A 21,669-nucleotide genomic window follows, 5' to 3' on the forward strand; every position below is an offset into this window, starting at 1 on the left:
AGGAGAGAAGTTGCTGAAAGAAGCTGGGGCAGCTCTTCGTCAGAAACAGCTGGTGGCAGAGTCCGGCACCATGTATCGCCACCTATGTACAGCCAGCCAACTTGCCCTTCAGCATCAGCTGCTGAGGTCCCCATAGTGCCCACATCCCAGGGTGGCTCAGCGGTGTGGAAATTTTTTAATGTGTGTGCCTCAGATCGGACCTTAGCCATCTGTTCGCTCTGCCAACAAAAATTGAGCCGTGGAAAGGCCAACACTCACGTAGGAACAAGTGCCTTATGAAGGCACCTGGAGAAAAGGCACAAACAGCAATGGAATGGCCACCTGAGCAAAAGCAGCAGCAGCACACAAAAGCAAAGCCACCCTCCTTCTCCTCTTCCTCCTCCATCAGGTGCATTATCTGCTTCTGCCGCTTTCTCCCTTCCACCTTCACAGGCACCCTCCTCCACTCCGCCTCTGCCCTTGAGCGCTTCCTGCTCCTCTGCCCACAGCAGCAGTCAGGTGTCCGTGAAGGAAATGTTTGAGCGGAAGAAGCCAATTTCGGCCAGTCACCCCCTTGCCCGGCGTCTGACAGCTGGCGTTGCGGAACTGTTAGCTCGGCAGCTGTTACCATACCGGCTGGTGGACTCTGAGGCCTTCCGTAAATTTGTGGCCATCGGAACACCGCAGTGGAAGATGCCAGGCCGCACTTATTTTTCGAGAAAGGCCATACCCCAACTGCACCGTGAAGTTGAGAGGCAAGTGGTGTCATCTCTTGCGAAGAGCGTTGGGTCAAGGGTACACCTGACCACGGATGCCTGGTCTGCCAAGCACGGGCAGGGCCGCTACATTACCTACACAGCCCATTGGGTGAACCTGGTGGTGAATGATGGCAAGCAGGGCGCAGCGGACCAAATTGTGACACCTCCACGGCTTGCAGGCAGGCCTCCTGCCACCTCCTCTCCTCCTGCTACATGCTCTTCGCTGTCCTCCTCCTCCTTGGCTGAGTGGCAGTTCTCCTCTCCAGCTACACAGCCCCAGCTCCGCAGGGCCTATGCTGCATGCCAGGTACGACGCTGTCACGCCATCTTAGACATGTCTTGTCTCAAAGCGGAGAGTCACACTGGAGCAGCTCTCCTGGCTGCTCTTAAGAAACAGGTGGATGAGTGGCTGACCCCGCACCACCTGGAGATAGGCAACGTGGTGTGCGACAACGGCAGCAATCTGCTTGCCGCTTTGCATATGGGGAAGCTGACACACATACCCTGCATGGCACATGTCATGAATCTAGTGGTTCAAAGATTTGTGGCAAAGTACCCTGGCTTAGCGAATGTCCTGAAGCAGGCCAGGAAGTTCTGTGGGCATTTGAGGCGGTCTTACACAGCCATGGCACGCTTTGCGGAAATTCAGCGCAAAAACAACATGCCGGTGAGACGCCTCATTTGCGATAGCCCGACTCGCTGGAACTCGACCCTGCTCATGTTCTCCCGCCTGCTAGAACAGAAGAAAGCCGTGACCCACTACCTCTACAACTACAGTAGAATGAAACAGTCTGGGAAGATGGGGATGTTCTGGCCCGACAACTGGACACTGATGGAAAATGCATGCAGGCTCATGCGGCCGTTTGAGGAGGTGACCAACCTGGTGAGCCGCAGTGAGGGCACCATCAGTGACTTAATTCCCTACGCTTACTTCTTAGAGCGTGCTGTGCGTAGAGTGGCGGATGAAGCTGTGAATGAGCGTGACCAGGACCCGTTACGGCAGGAACAGGCATGGGACCAATTTTCATCAGACCCAGCTGTTTCCTCAACACCTGCGGCAGCACAGAGGGGGGAAGAGGAGGAAGAAGAGAAGTCGTGTGCAGAAGACGAGTCAGACTCAGAGGATGATGAGCAAGGTGTTTCTTTGGGGGAGGAGGAGGAGGAGGAGGGGACAGCGGCAGGAGAACAACCTCAGCAGGCATCGCAAGTGGCTTGTGCTGCTCAACCTTCCCGTGGTGTTGTTCGCGGCTGGGGGGAGGAGGTTGACTTACCTGACGTCACTGAGGAAGAGCAAGAGGAGATGGAGGGTACTGGATCCGACTTTGTGCAGATGTCGTCTTTTATGCTGTCCTGCCTGTTGAGGGACCCCCGTATAAAAAACCTCAAGGGGAATGAGCTGTACTGGGTGGCCACACTACTAGACCCTCGGTACAGGCACAAAGTGGCGGACCTGTTACCAACTCACCGGAAGGTGGAAAGGATGCAGCACATGCAGAACCAGCTGTCAACTATGCTTTACAATGCCTTTAACCTCCTTGGCGGTAATCCCGAGCTGAGCTCGGGGTATGCCGCCGGAGGTCGCCGCTCAGGCCCTGCTGGGCCGATTTCAATTCTGTAAAAAGCAGCACACGCAGCCGGCAGTTTGCCAGCCGCGTGTGCTGCCCGATCGCCGCCGCGGCGAAAGAGGGTCCCCCCAGCCGCCCGAGCCCAGCGCAGCCGGAACAAACAGTTCCGGCCGGCGCTAGGGGCTGGATCGGGCGGCTATAAGGCACGTCAGGACGTCGACTGACGTCCATGACGTCACTCCGCTCGTCGCCATGGCGACGAGGAAAGCGAAACAAGATAGGACGCTCATTGCGGCCTATCTTGTTACTTTCGATTGCCGGAGGCGATCGAAAGTACGCTTCCGGAGCGCCCTCTAGTGGGCTTTCATGCAGCCAACTTTCAGTTGGCTGCATGAAATATTTTTTTTTTTATTTAAAAAAAACCCTCCCGCAGCCTCCCTGGCAAAATAAATAAACCGCCAGGGAGGTTAAGGGTGATGTGACGGCACAACGCCAGCAAGGTACCACTGCCACTAATCCTCCTCCCGTGTCCACGCAGTCAAAGACAGGACGCTCCAGCGATCTCATGGTGATGTCGGACATGCGGACGTTCTTTAGTCCAACGCCTCGCCGTAGCCCTTCCGGATCCACCCTCCACCAACGCCTGGAACGGCAGGTAGCCGACTACCTGGCCTTAAGTGTGGATGTAGACACTGCTGTGAACAGCGATGAGGAACCCTTGAACTACTGGGTGCGCAGGCTTGACCTGTGGCCAGAGCTGTCCCAATTTGCCATCCAACTTCTCTCCTGCCCTGCCGCAAGCGTCCTGTCAGAAAGGACCTTCAGCGCAGCTGGAGGCATTGTTACAGAGAAGAGAAGTCGCCTAAGTCACAAAAGTGTTAAGTACCTCACCTTTATCAAAATGAATGAGGCATGGATCCCGGAGGGCTGCTGCCCGCCTCAAGACTAAGTCAGTCCCCGCACACACAGCATCTCTGCCTGCACGCCGTGTGACTGGCTGCCTGGCCTGCCCCAAGAAGACTAAGTCGCTCCCAGTCCCTCCACACAGCATGTCTGCCTGCAGGCCGCTTGACTACCTTCTCCGCCACCACCAACAGGGTCCGGGACTCCAGGCGGATTGCTGAATTTTTTAGGCCGCTGCTAGCAGCGGCCGCTGTAATAATTTTTCTGGTGCGTGTACATGACTGCCTAATTTTTCTGGCTGCACTGCGGGCAGCTGCAACAACAAAAGAAAAGGCATGTACATGCGCCCATTCCCCTTCGTGATCATTACCTTGCCGTGGTGAAGGGGCTTGCGTATCACAATGAAGCAATGACCGGCGCCTAGATGAGTGTCTCGGGGGGCACACCCACGATAATAAGGTCGTTGCCTCATTGTGGTCAGACCAAATTTGATCAGCTGGACAGTCACTGTTCTGTCATTCAGCTACATCAGCCAGGTGACCATATGGGCTGTAAAGCCACCAAAACCTGCACTCTCGCCATGGTGCGCACCAGTCCAGCACGGCCGTCACTACACAAACAGCTGTTTGCGCTGCGTTACACGGTGAGTTTGGTGTGTCAGTGTGAATCAGTACCTTAATTACACTACCTGATTGATGTATACACATGCAAGATGTTTGAAAGCACTTTAGGCCTGTCATTTAGCATTCAATGTGATTTCTGCCCTTAAAACGCTGCTTTGCGTCAAATCCAGATTTTTCCCGGGGACTTTTGGCATGTATCCCACTCCGCCATGCCCCCCTCCAGGTGTTAGACCCCTTGAAACATCTTTTCCATCACTTTTGTGGCCAGCATAATTATTTTTTTTTTCAAAGTTCGCATCCCCATTGAAGTCTATTGCGGTTCGCGAACTTTAACGCGAACCGAACCTTCCGCGGAAGTTCGCGAACCAGGTTCGCGAACCTAAAATCGGAGGTTCGGCCCAACTCTAGTATGGAGCCCGGAAGGAAGTGAGTTGTTTCAGGTTTCCCAGCGGCGCAATAACTCTTCAGTTGAGGGGGAAACACGGAGAGGGAGGAGTTGGGCCACCTCCCTGTAGCTGAGTCCTAATATTCCCACAGCAGCCCCCTCCATCATGAAAACACCCCACTCTCACTACGGACACCCACCTCGCCCACCCCTAGAAATGGGGCTGCATATTACTTATTCTTGTGGGAACGTATAGTTTCTCATTTTGAGTGTGATCTTTTTACTACTATTTCCTACTGTCTGTCACTTAGCCAGTTCTATTGAGGGGGAATGGTGTTAAAAGACTTGGCAAAGTCGAAGATCTAAACTCACCACTTCATAAAACAGAGCATGATGGTAGCCAAGGCCTGTCTCTAGTAATTCCATCTTGATGATGTGAAAGATAGTCATCTGAGTTTTGTTAGTTTGTATGCTTTAGGATACCATTAAACAGTTTATACACAACTGGTGTTAAACGTACAGGTCTGTCATTTCCAATTTCTAATTAATTTCTCTTCTTGAAATAAAGGACACATCCAAACACTGTAAAAAAAAACACTTATCTGGGGCTTCCTCCAGCCCCTGCCAGCTGTCCTGTGCCCTTGCTACAGCTCCGCTCCCCACCAGTGGCCTAGGGTCCAATCCGCAAGATGTCCACTGCTCCTGCGTGAGCGGCTCTCAGTTCTGCAACTGTGCAGTACAGTCTGGGTGACGTCAATGTGACTCAGGGAGCTGCATGGGGAAGCGCAAGCAGATGCCGACCTTACAAGGTCGGCATCTGCACCGGAGGGGACCGGAAGCCACTGGAGCTGCGGCGAGGGCACAGGACAGCTGCAAGGGGCAGGAGGAAGCCCGAGGTAAGTGGATTTTTTATTTTGATTGTGCTCAGACCCTCCCTTTAAAGTCTCAACTGTATACCAGTCATATGGTCATATAGAGTTGTGGGAGAGCTAGCAAGCACTCGGGCAAGGCTGATGTTTGCTGCTATTTATTAAACCATAGTGCCAAACCATTTCCCATCTCTGTTGCGATATGGTCATATAGAACTGGCCCATGTGAGAGTTAATCACAGAAAAATAAAGTGGCTATAGAATATCTGAGGACTAATGCCAGGTAGGCTAGAGTCCTCCTTATCGATCATGATGTACATGTTGGAACAGCTTCTTCCATTGCAACAGTGATGAGCAAAATTGCCAATATTCTTTTCGCATTCATTTTTTATGAAAACAATGTTAAATTCAATTTTTTTGTGAAAATTCCATCAACAATTTGGTTGGTTATTTTTTGCGGTTTTCACATTTTTGCGGTAAAATTATACTTTTCTGCATTGTCACTCTCTTCATGATTTTTCATGGTAAACATAGATTTTTGCAGTAAAAATAAAGATTTTGAACATTTTTGTGAAAGACGAAAAAACTGAAAATTACAAGCCTTTTTTTGTGTGTAAATTCCTCGAAATTAAAAATAGCATTTTTTGATGCGAAAATGACTTCGGCGAAAAATTTCCAAGCAATACTGTTACGCAAAAGATATGGAATGTGAAACCCACATCTGTACGCGGAGACGAGTGTATCTCCTCAAAAAAGTCAGAAGCAAAGCATACATACATTTAATATCTCAGTGCTAGTTTGTTCTTTCACTGTAATACATACCTAGTATGGTTTTGCTTGCCTGTCTCTGTTGGAAAATGAGATCTCCAGGGAAAATAACCATGTACACAAGCTGGCATAAGCAAATCGGAAATTAAAAATAAATTGAGGAGATAGAAAAGTAAATCTTTTTTCCTAATTCTAAGTGGGACTTTTCTAGAGTGCCATAGTCTTCTTTTGTATCTAAAAATGTAGGTTTAATGTAATTTACATCTCAGTTCTTTGACAACAGTTGTTAGTGTTCCTCAGCTCCCACACTGACAAAGTACTATTGAACTCATTGTATGTTTACTGCCCTTGGAAGTGTTTTTTTTAGCCACATAGTTTAAAAGCTCTAATTAGTTGTCAGTGAGAGATGAGCTACATTTTGATGGCAGTCTGACTTACCAGAGTTTTATCAGCAATTTCAGTTTCTGTGACAACCTTAACATTATGAGAATTATCTCACTCTCTGTCATGTTTCCAATTGTCACAGGGGCAGGAAGTGAGGTAATATCTCAGCACAGGTAGACACAGACCACCAAAAAGAGTTTACAGGGGCTTTAAAGGGCCAATATGGTGAAAATTGTAAAATTTAAAATGCATGTAAACACATTCAAATAAGAAGTACATTTTTTCAGAGTAAAATGAGCCTCATATTACTTTTCTATTTTGTCACTGTCCCTTACAGTAAGTAGTAGAAATCTGACAGAACAGCCATAAAGCAAAGCTCTTCCCATTGGTCTATTAACAGACCAATGGGGATCCTCCTGACCCTCATTAGTCTGTTAATAGACCAATGGAGAGCCTTAGAGCCAAAATTCAAAGATGCTTTTATAGGCTGTAAAGCTAGAGCTGTGCTGTGCGTGGCGTGTGTGTTGTGGCGTGTGTGTTGGCGGGCTGTGAGTGGCGTGTGTGTTGGCGGGCGCGCGTCTTTGATCTTCAATCAAGGTGAAGCTCATAAGATTAGAGGATATTGGCATGGGCCAGGGATCCACATTCTGGCTATCCCAGCCTGCATGGGGGACAAGGGGTTAAAGAGGCTCGGGAGGGGGGACCCCACATCACTTTTTTTTTAATTTTACACAGAACATTAAAAAAAATATACATTTATATACATGTTAATATTTTATCTGTCATTTTACCGCATTTAAATAGCAACTTTTTTTCCTCTAAACTTAACATCGATTTTCTCCAAAACTATAAGGTCTTTTTGAAAAATTATTTTTCCTCTTGTTCCCACTGTTTAACCACTTGAGGACCACAGTCTTTCTACCCCTTAAGCACCAGAGCCTTTTTCTCCATTCAGACCACTGCAGCTTTCACGGTTTATTGCTCGGTCATACAACCTACCACCTAAATTAATTTTACCTCCTTTTCTAATAAAGCTTTCTTTTGGTGTTATTTGATTGCTGCTGCGAGTTTTACTTTTTATTATATTTATCAAAAAAGACATGAATTTTGTCAAAAAAATTACTTTTTTAACTTTCTGTGCTGACATTTTTCAAATAAAGTAAAATTTCCTATACATTTGAGCGCGAAAGTTATTCTGCTACATGTCTTTGATAAAAAAAAAAACATTCAGTGTATATTTATTGGATTGGGTAAAAGTTATAGCGTTTACAAACTATGGTGCCAAAAGTGAATTTTCCCATTTTCAAGCATCTCTAACTTTTATGCCCACCTGTCATGTTTCATGAGGGGCTAAAATTCCAGGATAGTATAAATACCCCCCAAATGACCCCATTTTGGAAAGAAGACATCCCAAAGTATTCACTGAGAGGCATGGTGAGTTCATAGAAGATTTTATTTTTTGTCACAAGTTAGCGGAAAATGACACTTTGTGACAAAAAAAAAGAAAAAAAAAGTTTCCATTTCTTCTAACTTGCGACAAAAAAAAAATGAAATCTGCCACAGACTCACTATGCTCCTCTCTGAATACCTTGAAGGGTCCACTTTCCAAAATGGGGTCATTTGTGGGGTGTGTTTACTGCCCTGACATTTTGGGGGGTGCTAAATTGTAAGCACCCCTGTAAAGCCTAAAGGTGCTCATTGGACTTTGGGCCCCTTAGCACAGTTAGGCTGCAAAAAAGTGCCACACATGTGGTATTGCCGTACTCAGGAGAAGTAGTATAATTTGTTTTGGGGTGTATTTTTACACATACCCATGCTGGGTGGGAGAAATATCTCTGTAAATGACAATTGTTTGATTTTTTTTACACACAAAAATACACCCCAAAACACATTATACTACTTCTCCTGAGTACGGCGATACCACATGTGTGGCAAAAAAATTGATTTTAAGTGATTTTTTTCTCAAAGTGTCATTTTCCGCTAACTTGTGACAAAAAATAAAATCTTCTATGAACTTACCATACTCCTAACGGAATACCTTGGGGTGTCTTCTTTCTAAAATGGGGTCATTTGTGGGGTTCCTATACTGCCCTGGCATTTTAGGGGCCCTAAACTGTGAGGAGTAGTCTTAAAAACAAATGTCTCAAAATGACCCTTGAAATCCTAAAGGTACTCATTGGACTTTGGGCCCCTTAGCGCAGTTAGGGTGCAAAAAAGTGCCACACATGTGGTACCGCCGTACTCAGGAGAAGTAGTATAATGTGTTTTGGGGTGTATTTTTACATATACCCATGCTGGGTAGTGTTGGGCGAACAGTGTTCGCCACTGTTCGGGTTCTGCAGAACATCACCCTGTTCGGGTGATGTTCGGGTTCGGACGAACACCTGATGGTGTTCGGCCAAACTGTTCGGCCATATGGCCGAACTAAGAGCGCATGGCCGAACGTTACCCGAACGTTCGGCTAGCGCTGTGATTGGCCGAACGGGTCACGTGTAGTGTTGGGCGAACATCTAGATGTTCGGGTTCGGGCCGAACATGGCCGAACTCCGAACATAATGGAAGTCAATGGGGACCCGAACTTTCGTGCTTTGTAAAGCCTCCTTACATGCTATATACCCCAAATTTACAGGGTATGTGCACCTTGGGAGTGGGTACAAGAGGAAAAATTTTTTTAGCAAAAAGAGCTTATAGTTTTTGAGAAAATCGATTTTAAAGTTTCAAAGGGAAAACTGTCTTTTAAATGCGGGAAATGTCTGTTTTCTTTGCACAGGTAACATGCTTTTTGTCGGCATGCAGTCATAAATGTAATACATATAAGAGGTTCCATGAAAAGGGACCGGTAACGCTAACCCAGCAGCAGCACACGTGATGGAACAAGAGGAGGGTGGCGCAGGAGGAGAAGGCCACGCTTTGAGACACAACAACCCAGGCCTTGCATGAGGACAAGAAGCGTGTGGATAGCAATTTGCATTTTGTCGCCATGCAGTCATAAATGTAATACAGATGAGAGGTTCAATAAACAGGGACTGGAAACGCTAACCCATCACAGATGTTCATTGTTCATGTTACTTGGTTGGGGTCCGGGAGTGTTGCGTAGTCGTTTCCAATCCAGGATTGATTCATTTTAATTTGAGTCAGACGGTCTGCATTTTCTGTGGAGAGGCGGATACGCCGCCGATCTGTGACGATGCCTCCGGCAGCACTGAAACAGCGTTCCGACATAACGCTGGCTGCCGGGCAAGCCAGCACCTCTATTGCGTACATTGCCAGTTTGTGCCAGGTGTCTAGCTTCGATACCCAATAGTTGAAGGGTGCAGATGGATTGTTCAACACAGCTACGCCATCTGACATGTAGTCCTTGACCATCTTCTCCAGGCGATCGGTGTTGGAGGTGGATCTGCACGCTTGCTGTTCTGTGTGCTGCTGCATGGGTGTCAGAAAATTTTCCCACTCCAAGGACACTGCCGATACCATTCCCTTTTGGGCACTAGCTGCGGCTTGTGTTGTTTGCTGCCCTCCTGGTCGTCCTGGGTTTGCGGAAGTCAGTCTGTCGGCGTACAACTGGCTAGAGGAGGGGGAGGATGTCAATCTCCTCTCTAAAGTCTCCACAAGGGCCTGCTGGTATTCTTCCATTTTGACCTGTCTGGCTCTTTCTTCAAGCAGTTTTGGAACATTGTGTTTGTACCGTGGATCCAGAAGGGTATAAACCCAGTAATTGGTGTTGTCCAGAATGCGCACAATGCGTGGGTCGCGTTCAATGCAGTCCTAGGCCGAAGAGGTCATAGCCTAGGGCCACAAAACCTGTTTATTGGGCAATTTCAATGGTGGCGAGTCTGACGTACATAAATCGCAGCAATGGCCGCTAGCAACGTCTGAATCTCACGAAATGTCTCATGCAGGTAGAAGACATATTGTTAGACTTGGGCTCCAAAGATGGGTTCCCTACATCTCTGCAAACCAGAGTTACAGGGCTCCAAATTTGGTAAAATCCCCCATAGGCTTTCATTGGGCCTCCTATTTACAGTTCCAAAATCTCACATCTTTTCAAAGGGCAATTACTCAGCAGTGGCAAATTTTCTAGCATTGTAGGGACCCTTAGGGGGAACATGACTGGTGAGTTTCGGGCCCCTAGGCCGAAGAGGTCATAGCCTAGGGTCACAAAAACCTGTTTATTGGGGCTATTTCAATGGTAGTGATGGTGACGTACATAAATCGCAGCAATGGCCGTTAGCAAAGTCTGAATCTCACAAAATGTCTCATGCAGGTAGAAGACATATTGTTAGACTTGGATTCCAAAGATGGGGTCCCTACATCTCTGCAAACCAGAGTTACAGGGGTCCAAAATTGGTAAAATCCCCCATAGGATTTCATTGGGCCTCCTATTTACCGTTCCAAAATCTCACACCATTTCAAAGGGCAATGGCTCAGCAGTGGCAAAACTCACCAGTCATGATCCCCCTAAGGGTCCCTACAATGCTAGAAAATTTGGTACTGCTGAGCCATTGCCCTTTGAAAAGATGTGAGATTTTGGAAAGTGAAATAGGGAGCCAATGAAATCCTATGGGGGATTTTACCAATTTTGGACCCCTGTAACTCTGGTTTGCAGAGATGTAGGGACCCCATCTTTGGAATCCAAGTCTAACAATATGTCTTCTACCTGCATGAGACATTTCGTGAGATTCAGACTTTGCTAACGGCCATTGCTGCGATTTATGTACGTCACCATCACTACCATTGAAATAGCCCCAATAAACAGGTTTTTGTGACCCTAGGCTATGACCTCTTCGGCCTAGGGGCCCGAAACTCACCAGTCATGTTCCCCCTAAGGGTCCCTACAATGCTAGAAAATTTGGTACTGCTGAGCCATTGCCCTTTGAAAAGATGTGAGATTTTGGAAAGTGAAATAGGGAGCCAATGAAATCCTATGGGGGATTTTACCAATTTTGGACCCCTGTAACTCTGGTTTGCAGAGATGTAGGGACCCCATCTTTGGAATCCAAGTCTAACAATATGTCTTCTACCTGCATGAGACATTTCGTGAGATTCAGACTTTGCTAACGGCCATTGCTGCGATTTATGTACGTCACCATCACTACCATTGAAATAGCCCCAATAAACAGGTTTTTGTGACCCTAGGCTATGACCTCTTCGGCCTAGGGGCCCGAAACTCACCAGTCATGTTCCCCCTAAGGGTCCCTACAATGCTAGAAAATTTGGTACTGCTGAGCCATTGCCCTTTGAAAAGATGTGAGATTTTGGAAAGTGAAATAGGGAGCCAATGAAATCCTATGGGGGATTTTACCAATTTTGGACCCCTGTAACTCTGGTTTGCAGAGATGTAGGGACCCCATCTTTGGAATCCAAGTCTAACAATATGTCTTCTACCTGCATGAGACATTTCGTGAGATTCAGACTTTGCTAACGGCCATTGCTGCGATTTATGTACGTCACCATCACTACCATTGAAATAGCCCCAATAAACAGGTTTTTGTGACCCTAGGCTATGACCTCTTCGGCCTAGGGGCCCGAAACTCACCAGTCATGTTCCCCCTAAGGGTCCCTACAATGCTAGAAAATTTGGTACTGCTGAGCCATTGCCCTTTGAAAAGATGTGAGATTTTGGAAAGTGAAATAGGGAGCCAATGAAATCCTATGGGGGATTTTACCAATTTTGGACCCCTGTAACTCTGGTTTGCAGAGATGTAGGGACCCCATCTTTGGAATCCAAGTCTAACAATATGTCTTCTACCTGCATGAGACATTTCGTGAGATTCAGACTTTGCTAACGGCCATTGCTGCGATTTATGTACGTCACCATCACTACCATTGAAATAGCCCCAATAAACAGGTTTTTGTGACCCTAGGCTATGACCTCTTCGGCCTAGGGGCCCGAAATTCACCAGTCATGTTCCCCCTAAGGGTCCCTACAATGCTAGAAAATTTGGTACTGCTGAGCCATTGCCCTTTGAAAAGATGTGAGATTTTGGAAAGTGAAATAGGGAGCCAATGAAATCCTATGGGGGATTTTACCAATTTTGGACCCCTGTAACTCTGGTTTGCAGAGATGTAGGGACCCCATCTTTGGAATCCAAGTCTAACAATATGTCTTCTACCTGCATGAGACATTTCGTGAGATTCAGACTTTGCTAACGGCCATTGCTGCGATTTATGTACGTCACCATCACTACCATTGAAATAGCCCCAATAAACAGGTTTTTGTGACCCTAGGCTATGACCTCTTCGGCCTAGGGGCCCGAAACTCACCAGTCATGTTCCCCCTAAGGGTCCCTACAATGCTAGAAAATTTGCCACTGCTGAGTAATTGCCCTTTGAAAAGATGTGAGATTTTGGAACTGTAAATAGGAGGCCCAATGAAAGCCTATGGGGGATTTTACCAAATTTGGAGCCCTGTAACTCTGGTTTGCAGAGATGTAGGGAACCCATCTTTGGAGCCCAAGTCTAACAATATGTCTTCTACCTGCATGAGACATTTCGTGAGATTCAGACGTTGCTAACGGCCATTGCTGCGATTTATGTACGTCAGACTCGCCACCATTGAAATTGCCCAATAAACAGGTTTTGTGACCCTAGGCTATGACCTCTTCGGCCTAGGACTGCATTGAACGCGACCCACGCATTGTGCGCATTCTGGACAACACCAATTACTGGGTTTATACCCTTCTGGATCCACGGTACAAACACAATGTTCCAAAACTGCTTGAAGAAAGAGCCAGACAGGTCAAAATGGAAGAATACCAGCAGGCCCTTGTGGAGACTTTAGAGAGGAGATTGACATCCTCCCCCTCCTCTAGCCAGTTGTACGCCGACAGACTGACTTCCGCAAACCCAGGACGACCAGGAGGGCAGCAAACAACACAAGCCGCAACTAGTGCCCAAAAGGGAATGGTATCGGCAGTGTCCTTGGAGTGGGAAAATTTTCTGACACCCATGCAGCAGCACACAGAACAGCAAGCGTGCAGATCCACCTCCAACACCGATCGCCTGGAGAAGATGGTCAAGGACTACATGTCAGATGGCGTAGCTGTGTTGAACAATCCATCTGCACCCTTCAACTATTGGGTATCGAAGCTAGACACCTGGCACAAACTGGCAATGTACGCAATAGAGGTGCTGGCTTGCCCGGCAGCCAGCGTTATGTCGGAACGCTGTTTCAGTGCTGCCGGAGGCATCGTCACAGATCGGCGGCGTATCCGCCTCTCCACAGAAAATGCAGACCGTCTGACTCAAATTAAAATGAATCAATCCTGGATTGGAAACGACTACGCAACACTCCCGGACCCCAACCAAGTAACATGAACAATGAACATCTGTGATGGGTTAGCGTTTCCGGTCCCTGTTTATTGAACCTCTCATCTGTATTACATTTATGACTGCATGGCGACAAAATGCAAATTGCTATCCGCACGCTTCTTGTCCTCATGCAAGGCCTGGGTTGTTGTGTCTCAAAGCGTGGCCTTCTCCTCCTGCGCCACCCTCCTCTTGTTCCATCACGTGTGCTGCTGCTGGGTTAGCGTTACCGGTCCCTTTTCCTGGAACCTCTTATATGTATTACATTTATGACTGCATGCCGACAAAAAGCATGTTACCTGTGCAAAGAAAACAGACATTTCCCGCATTTAAAAGACAGTTTTCCCTTTGAAACTTTAAAATCGATTTTCTCAAAAACTATAAGCTCTTTTTGCTAAAAAATTTTTTCCTCTTGTACCCACTCCCAAGGTGCACATACCCTGTAAATTTGGGGTATGTAGCATGTAAGGAGGCTTTACAAAGCACAAAAGTTCGGGTCCCCATTGACTTCCATTATGTTCGGAGTTCGGGTCGAACACCCGAACATCGCGGCCATGTTCGGCCTGTTCGGCCCGAACCCGAACATCTAGATGTTCGCCCAACACTAATGCTGGGTGGGAGAAATATCTCTGTAAATGACAATTGTTTTATTTTTTTACACACAATTGTCCATTTACAGAGATATTTCTCCCACTCAGCATGGGTATGTGTAAAAATACACCCCAAAACACATTATACTACTTCTCCTGAGTACGGCGATACCACATGTGTGGCACTTTTTTGCACCCTAGCTGCGCTAAGGGGCCCAAAGTCCAATGAGTACCTTTAGGATTTCACAGGTCATTTTTGTTTCAAGACTACTCCTCACGGTTTAGGGCCCCTAAAATGCCAGGACAGTATAGGAACCCCACTAATGACCCCATTTTAGAAAGAAGACACCCCAAGGTATTCCGTTAGGAGTATGGTGAGTTCATAGAAGATTTTATTTTTTGTCACAAGTTAGCGGAAATTGATTTTAATTGTTTTTCTTCACAAAGTGTCATATTCCGCTAACTTGTGACAAAAAATAAAATCTATGAACTCACCATACTCCTAACGGAACACCTTTGGGTGTCTTCTTTTTATAATGGGGTCATTTGTGGGGTTCCTATACTGCCCTGGCATTTTAGGGGCCCTAAACCGTGAGGAGTAGTCTTGAAACCAAATGTCGCAAAATGACCTGTGAAATCCTAAAGGTACTCATTGGACTTTGGGCCCCTTAGCGCTGTTAGGGTGCAAAAAAGTGCCACACATGTGGTATCGCCGTACTCGGGAGAAGTAGTACAATGTGTTTTGGGGTGTATTTTTACACATACCCATGCTGGGTGGTAGAAATATCTATGTACATGACAATTGTTTGATTTTTTTTACACACAATTGTCCATTTACAGAGAGATTTCTCCCACCCAGCATGGGTATGTGTAAAAATACACCCAAAAACACATTATACTACTTCTCCTGAGTACGGCGATATCACATGTGTGACACTTTTTTTGCAGCCTAGGTGCGCTAAGGGGCCCAACGTCCTATTCACAGGTCATTTTGAGGCATTTGTTTTCTAGACTACTCCTCACGGTTTAGGGCCCCTAAAATGCCAGGGCAGTATAGGAACCCCACAAGTGACCCCATTTTAGAAGGAAGACACCCCAAGGTATTCCGTTAGGTGTATGGCGAGTTCATAGAAGATTTAATTTTTTGTCACAAGTTAGTGAAAAATGACACTTTGTGAAAAAAAACAATAAAAATCAATTTTCGCTAACTTTTGACAAAAAATAAAATCTTCTATGAACTCGTCATACACCTAACAGAATACCTTTAGGTGTCTTTTTTCTAAAATGGGGTCACTTGTGGGGTTCCTATACCGCCATGGCATTTTACGGGCCCAAAACCGTGAGTAGTCTGGAAACCAAATGTCTCAAAATGACTGTTCAGGGGTATAAACATCTGCAAATTTTGATGACAGGTGGTCTATGAGGGGGCGAATTTTGTGGAACCGGTCATAAGCAGGGTGGCCTTTTAGATGACAGGTTGTATTGGGCCTGATCTGATGGATAGGAGTGCTAGGGGGGTGACAGGAGGTGATTGATGGGTGTCTCAGGGGGTGATTAGAGGGGAAAATAGATGCACTCAATGCACTGGGGAGGTGATCGGAAGGGGGTCTGAGGGGGATCTGAGGGTTTGACCGAGTGATCAGGAGCCTACACGGGGCAAATTAGGGCCTGATCTGATGGGTAGGTGTGCTAGGGGGTGACAGGTGGTGACAGGAGGTGATTGATGGGTGTCTCAAGGTGTGATTAGTGGGGGGAATAGATGCAAGTAATGCATTGGTGAGGTGATCAGGGCTGGGGTCTGAGGGTGTGGGCGGGTGATTGGGTGCCCTAGGGGCAGATAGGGGTCTAATCTGATGGGTAGCAGTGACAGGGGGTGATTGATGGGTAATTAGTGGGTGTTTAGAGGAGAGAACAGATGCAATGCACTTGGGAGGTGATCTGACTGCTGGTCTGCAGGTGTGGTGTGGGTGGGTGATCAGATTGCCCGCAAGGGACAGGTTAGGGACTGATTGATGGGTGGCAGTGACAGGGGGTGATTGATGAGTGGCAGTGACAGGGGCTGATTGATGGGTGGCAGTGACAGGGGATGATTGATGGGTGATAGGTGATTGGCAGGTGATTGACAGGTGATCAGTGGGTTATTACAGGGAAGAACAGATGTAATTAATGCACTGGTGAATTGATAAGGGGGGGTCAGAGGGCAATCTGAGCGTGTGGGCGGGTGATTGGGTGCCCGCAAGGGGCAGATTAGGGTCTGATCTGATAGGTAACAGTGACAGGTGGTGATAGGGGGTGATTGATGGGTGATTGATGGGTAATTAGTGGGTGTTTAGAGAAGATAACAGATGTAAACAATACATTTGGGAGGTAATCTGACGGCGGGTTTGCGGGCGATCTAATGGTGTGGGTGGGTGATCAGATTGCCCGCAAGGGGCAGGTTAGGGGCTGATTGATGGGTGGCAGTGACAGGGGGTGATTGATGGGTGATAGGTGATTGGCAGGTGATTGACAGGTGATCAGTGGGTTTTTACAGGGAAGAAAAGATGTAATTAATGCACTGGTGAATTGATAAGGGGGGGTCAGAGGGCAATCTGAGCGTGTGGGAGGGTGATTGGGTGCCCGCAAGGGGCAGATTAGGGTCTGATCTGATAGGTAACAGTGACAGGTGGTGATAGGGGGTGATTGATGGGTGATTGATGGGTAATTAGTGGGTGTTTAGAGAAGATAACAGATGTAAACACTGCACTTGGGGGGTGATCTGATGTCGGATCTGCGGGCGATCTATTGGTGTGGGTGGGTGATCAGATTGCCCGCAAGGGGCAGGTTAGGGGCTGATTGTTGGGTGGCAGTGACAGGGGGTGATTGATCGGTGATTGATGGGTGATTGACAGGTGATTGACAGGTGATCAGGGAGGAGAGATGCATACAGTACACAGGGGGGGGGGGGGGGGGTCTGGGGAGAATGAGGGGTGGGGGGTGATCAGGAGGGAGCAGGGGGCAGTTTAGGGACTAAAAAAAAAATAGCTTGACAGATAGTGACAGGGAGTGATTGATGGGTTATTAGGGGGGTGATTGGGTGCAAACAGTGGTCTGGGGGGTGGGCAGGGGGGTCTGAGGGGTGCTGTGGGCGATCAGGGGGCGGGGGGGGCAGATCAGTGTGTTTGGGTGCAGACTAGGGTGGCTGCAGCCTGCCCTGGTGGTCCCTCGGACACTGGGACCACCAGGGCAGGAGGCAGCTTGTATAATACACTTTGTATACATTACAAAGTGTATTATACACTTTGTAGCGGCGATCGCGGGGTTAACATCCCGCCAGCGCTTCCGTATGGCCGGCAGGATGTTGCGGCAGGTGGGCGGAGCCAGTTGCCGGGGGAAGCGCACGTCATCAATGACGCGATCGCTCCCCCGGCATGCGAAAAGGACGCAACGCCCTTGGGGGTATTGCGGTCCTTTAGGGATCCACTTTGCCGCCGCCCATCGGCTGTGGGCGGTCGGCAAGTGGTTAAACAGTCGTTTAAACATTTCCCATGCTTAGAAGGAGAATTTAAAAATTGATTTTCTCAAAAACCATTAGGTCTTTTAGAATTTTTTTTCCCTCTTGTACCCACTGTCCCCCTCCAAATACCCTGCAAATTAGTTTCTAGCACGTAAGGGGGCTTTGCCATTAACCGCTAAATTTGGCGGCCATTCGCCTGCCATTTAAGTGTATGGAGCCTGCTGCGAATAGTAGATTCACAAATGTTTACAGAAATTCGCATTCAAAATTTGCAAACTTAAAATGTGATATGTGATATAGCCCATCACTATCTCTGAGTCAGCCTGATTAAGTAAGTAATCAGGCTGAAAGCTGGGTTGATTTGAAGAGGGGCTTTAGGCTCTGCCTTGAACTGCCTAGAAAATGTTGTCCTGATTCTGGCATAACCCACCATGTCTGTTTTTCTCTGATTAGTGTAATCACAGAACCACCTGAACTTATTTCCAGACACGAGTGGGAGGTGAACATATGAAACCAACCAGAGGTGAGTCTTCATTCAAATGTCAAGGAGGCAATGATTGAAAACCAGTAACAGGCATTATCACAGACCTGTCTCAACCTTTTTTTTTTTTTTTTTACTTGCAGTCTGTTTTTTAAGATTATTAAAATACATTTCTGAACACTCATCATACACCAAGATCCCATTCAAGAAGAGCATTACAATACATCACTATTTGGTTTGTGACATTTATTAAACAAAATCTTTAATCTATTATGTTTTTTATGATATTCTGACCTTTTTAAAAGCTACTAAAAACAAAACGAGTTACCATAACTTCTAGGTCTTCACTAGTAGTGAGAGAAAGATTTATGGAACATTAAAGTAGATTTGAGCCACTGTTTGGTACCATTAGAAGAAATAGTTTAAGGTTTTTTTGTTTTTTTTCTCCCTCAAACTAGACCTTCAATGGAAAAGTTACCATTTTCACATAGTTGATTAAGAAGCAATACATGACATTTTTAATTTGCCTATGTTAATTATTCACAAGAGATTGGGGTGGCTTCTCACCAAGTATCTTGATAAGCTAAGCCATGGCATGCACATCTGCAATTTATCTTAGCAGGAAGCTGAAGATGCCTCAGCTTAATGTTCCCAAAACACTTAAAGTGGATCCGAGATAAACTTTTACTCATTGCATGATTGTGTTCCTTTCATATTGTTTATAGGGCATTCTTCAAGCCAAATATTTTTTTTTGTTTTGTTTTAATACTCTAATTCTCTATTAACTAAACAAGCCTCGCCCACAGCTCTTTTTGTGCCTTGGCACTGTAGCAAGGTCTTATGGGAGCTCAGTCTGGGCAGGAGGAGGAGGAGGTTACTAGCCAATGATTTCAGAGGCAGAGGGGAGGAGGAAGGAGAAGATGGGACTGAATTTACACATAGGCAAGCTGATAGCATCTCCAGCCCTCAGCCTGTGACAACTTGACAAACAGAACATGGCTGCCCTCATTGTATCACAGGAATAAATAATCATAAACTTTTGAAGCAGTTTGCAGCTAAATTTGCTGTGTAAAGTATCTAAACTTTAGATAAGATATATAGACAAGTTACTTGTTATAGTTCATTTTTCATTTCAGATCCACTATACGCTATGTCACCACATTGCAATAGCTGCATAACCAATCAAAAGATAGGAAAGTGCTCATACAGTCATACATATCATACATTCCAAACTTTATACACATCAAATAAGGTGATGCCATGTAGAATAGCAGAAGTTGAATGATTAACATTGGTAAAACAGATGTAATAAATATAAAGGATATAAAAAGGTACAGTATTAAAAACACTTTGTTAGTTTCAGAATACACTTAGTCATGGTATTTTTATTTATTTATTAATGGGGGGAGGGTTGGGGCACTTTCATTTATCGTAAATACAATTGATTTCTATAATTATTATTGTTCATCTGATTGTTGCTTTGCTACTTCCAGATTGTGCCTCTTCCTGTGTTGGGGCTTTCTTTCTTAATTGTACATCAGGACTGTCATTAGTGGTTATTATCACATGTGGACTTTTATTAATGAGTGGTGGGACAGGACTTTTTTTTTACTTTTAATTATCCTGTCGAATGAAAAAACTTCTTGAGTTTCTTATTAGAAGCTGGATTTTCAATTGCAGCCCGCAGTTCCACATTTAAAAGGTAAGACATCTCCCTATGATTGTTCTGGTACTCCGGCACCTTCTTGTTGACATTTGAGACAGGTTTTTCACACTCATCTGTGATTTTTGAAGCCATTTCATGGACTTCCGTGTTTAGACTATCTGGGTTGCACTTTGTCTTGTATTCTTCATGCACTTTCCCAATATTGGTAGTTTCACTGCATGGCTGAGTCTCAGGAGGACTCTCACTAATAGAAGGCATACTGAAATCCTTAGAGATCTTTCCTGGACAGTGGTCACTGTTTTTGATAGGGATCTCAATGCCGAGTGTAATGTCCTTGCTCTCATAGCGGTATACTTTACTGTAGGTCTCTGTAGGTTGTGGGTTCTCAACATTCCTATTCATGGATTGTGTCTCTAGATTCTCACAGATGTTTTGTGTGTCAGTATCGACATAAATGTTCTCAATACTCTCATTGATGGATTGTGTCTCATTCTCCCAGGTGTTCTCTGTATCTGGAAATGACTCTGAATTAGGACCCTCATCATTGTACAGCATGTCATCTTCCCATGAACTCTCATAGTTGTGTCGGGTTGTAAGATTCTCGTCACTAAAATTATTTTCCTTGCTGGCCATCATATCATGACTGTTCCATATTTCTGGACACTCGCTGGAGGGTATCTTGTTGTAGCTCCACATTGGACTCTCACATCTGGCTTTGGTTTCTCCTTGCAATGTCTTCTCATTGTCTGTATAAAAACATAAAAACATTTAGATTCTTTTTCCTTTTTGTACATGTGTTTCTTATGAGGGGAAAACTGTAATAACACCCTATTTATTTATTTAAACAGAGCAAGCCTTAACCACTTGCCGACCGCACACTCATACCGTGCGGTCGGCAAAGTGGTAGCTGAGGGACCAGCGACACAGATCTGCGTCGCAAGGTGCCTCCCTAATTAATCAGGAAAGGCCGCTCGCGCGAGCGGCCGTTTCCTGTTAGATCACGGAGCGGGTCTCCGTGAATAGCCTGCGAGCCGCTGATTGCGGCTCGCAGACTAAATGTAAATGTCTCAGCGGCCGGGGATCGCCGCCATGTGACAGGGGACAGCCTGTCACTGGCTGCACAGGACGGATAGCGTCCTGTGCAGCCCAGATCGCCAGGGGGGACAGGGAGGAGAGGGAGGGGGGAATTTCGCCGCGGAGGGGGGCTTTGAGGTGCCCCCCCCGCAACACCCAGGCAGGCAGAAGAGATCAGACCCCCCCTGCACATCATCCCCATAGGGGGGAAAAAAGGGGGGCGATCTGATCTCTCTGCCTGCTACCTGATCTGTGCTGGGGGCTGCAGAGCCCACCCAGCTCAGATCACTAAATACAGCGCTGGTCCTTAAGGGGGGGTAAAGGGTGGGTCATCAAGTGGTTAATATAAGCCTCAGGTGTCAAACAATATGGCCCACGTCATCATTTTATATTGCCCACAAGAGCTTCAATGTTGCATGATTGTCTAATGTAAAGTCTATGCTAATTTAAGCTGGAAGTTTTGATTTAGGATGATACCATTTATTGCTAAATTAATGCAAACATTGCCCATAAACTACATCTCCCACAAGGCACTTCAATTCTGTGACCTGCAAAGTGACATCCTACCACTAGAGGGCAGTGTTTCCACTTCAGCATTTCACAGCTGGAATTTAAATGAATAGAGAGTAGAAATATCAACAATCAATCCTAAAATGTCCAAGAAGAGAAAAGTTCAGGTTGAAGGAAGACAATTTAATGCAGTATTGGAAAGCTTATATATGTTTGAGCTTTGAGAAAACAAAACCAGTATGAATTTTGTGTTGTGAGCCTTGTTACATTGCATTGTGGGAAAAAACATCTGTTTGATATTGCCAAGCAA

General features: G+C 46.2%; 1 protein-coding gene across 1 annotated transcript in view; it reads right to left on the reverse strand.

Annotated features, from left to right (window-relative positions):
• Positions 1 to 19,483: 19,483 nt before the first annotated feature.
• The window catches only part of LOC137543611 (uncharacterized), a 28,622-nt gene continuing 26,436 nt past the window's right edge, over positions 19,484 to 21,669 (reverse strand). The window contains exon 9 of the mRNA XM_068264725.1: positions 19,484 to 20,521. Coding sequence (XP_068120826.1) covers positions 19,728 to 20,521 — 794 coding nt within the window. The 3' untranslated portion in view covers positions 19,484 to 19,727. The remainder of the gene's footprint in view (positions 20,522 to 21,669) is intronic.

Source organism: Hyperolius riggenbachi, unplaced genomic scaffold, assembly GCF_040937935.1.
Source record: "Hyperolius riggenbachi isolate aHypRig1 unplaced genomic scaffold, aHypRig1.pri scaffold_117, whole genome shotgun sequence".
Taxonomy (NCBI): Eukaryota; Metazoa; Chordata; class Amphibia; order Anura; family Hyperoliidae; genus Hyperolius; species Hyperolius riggenbachi.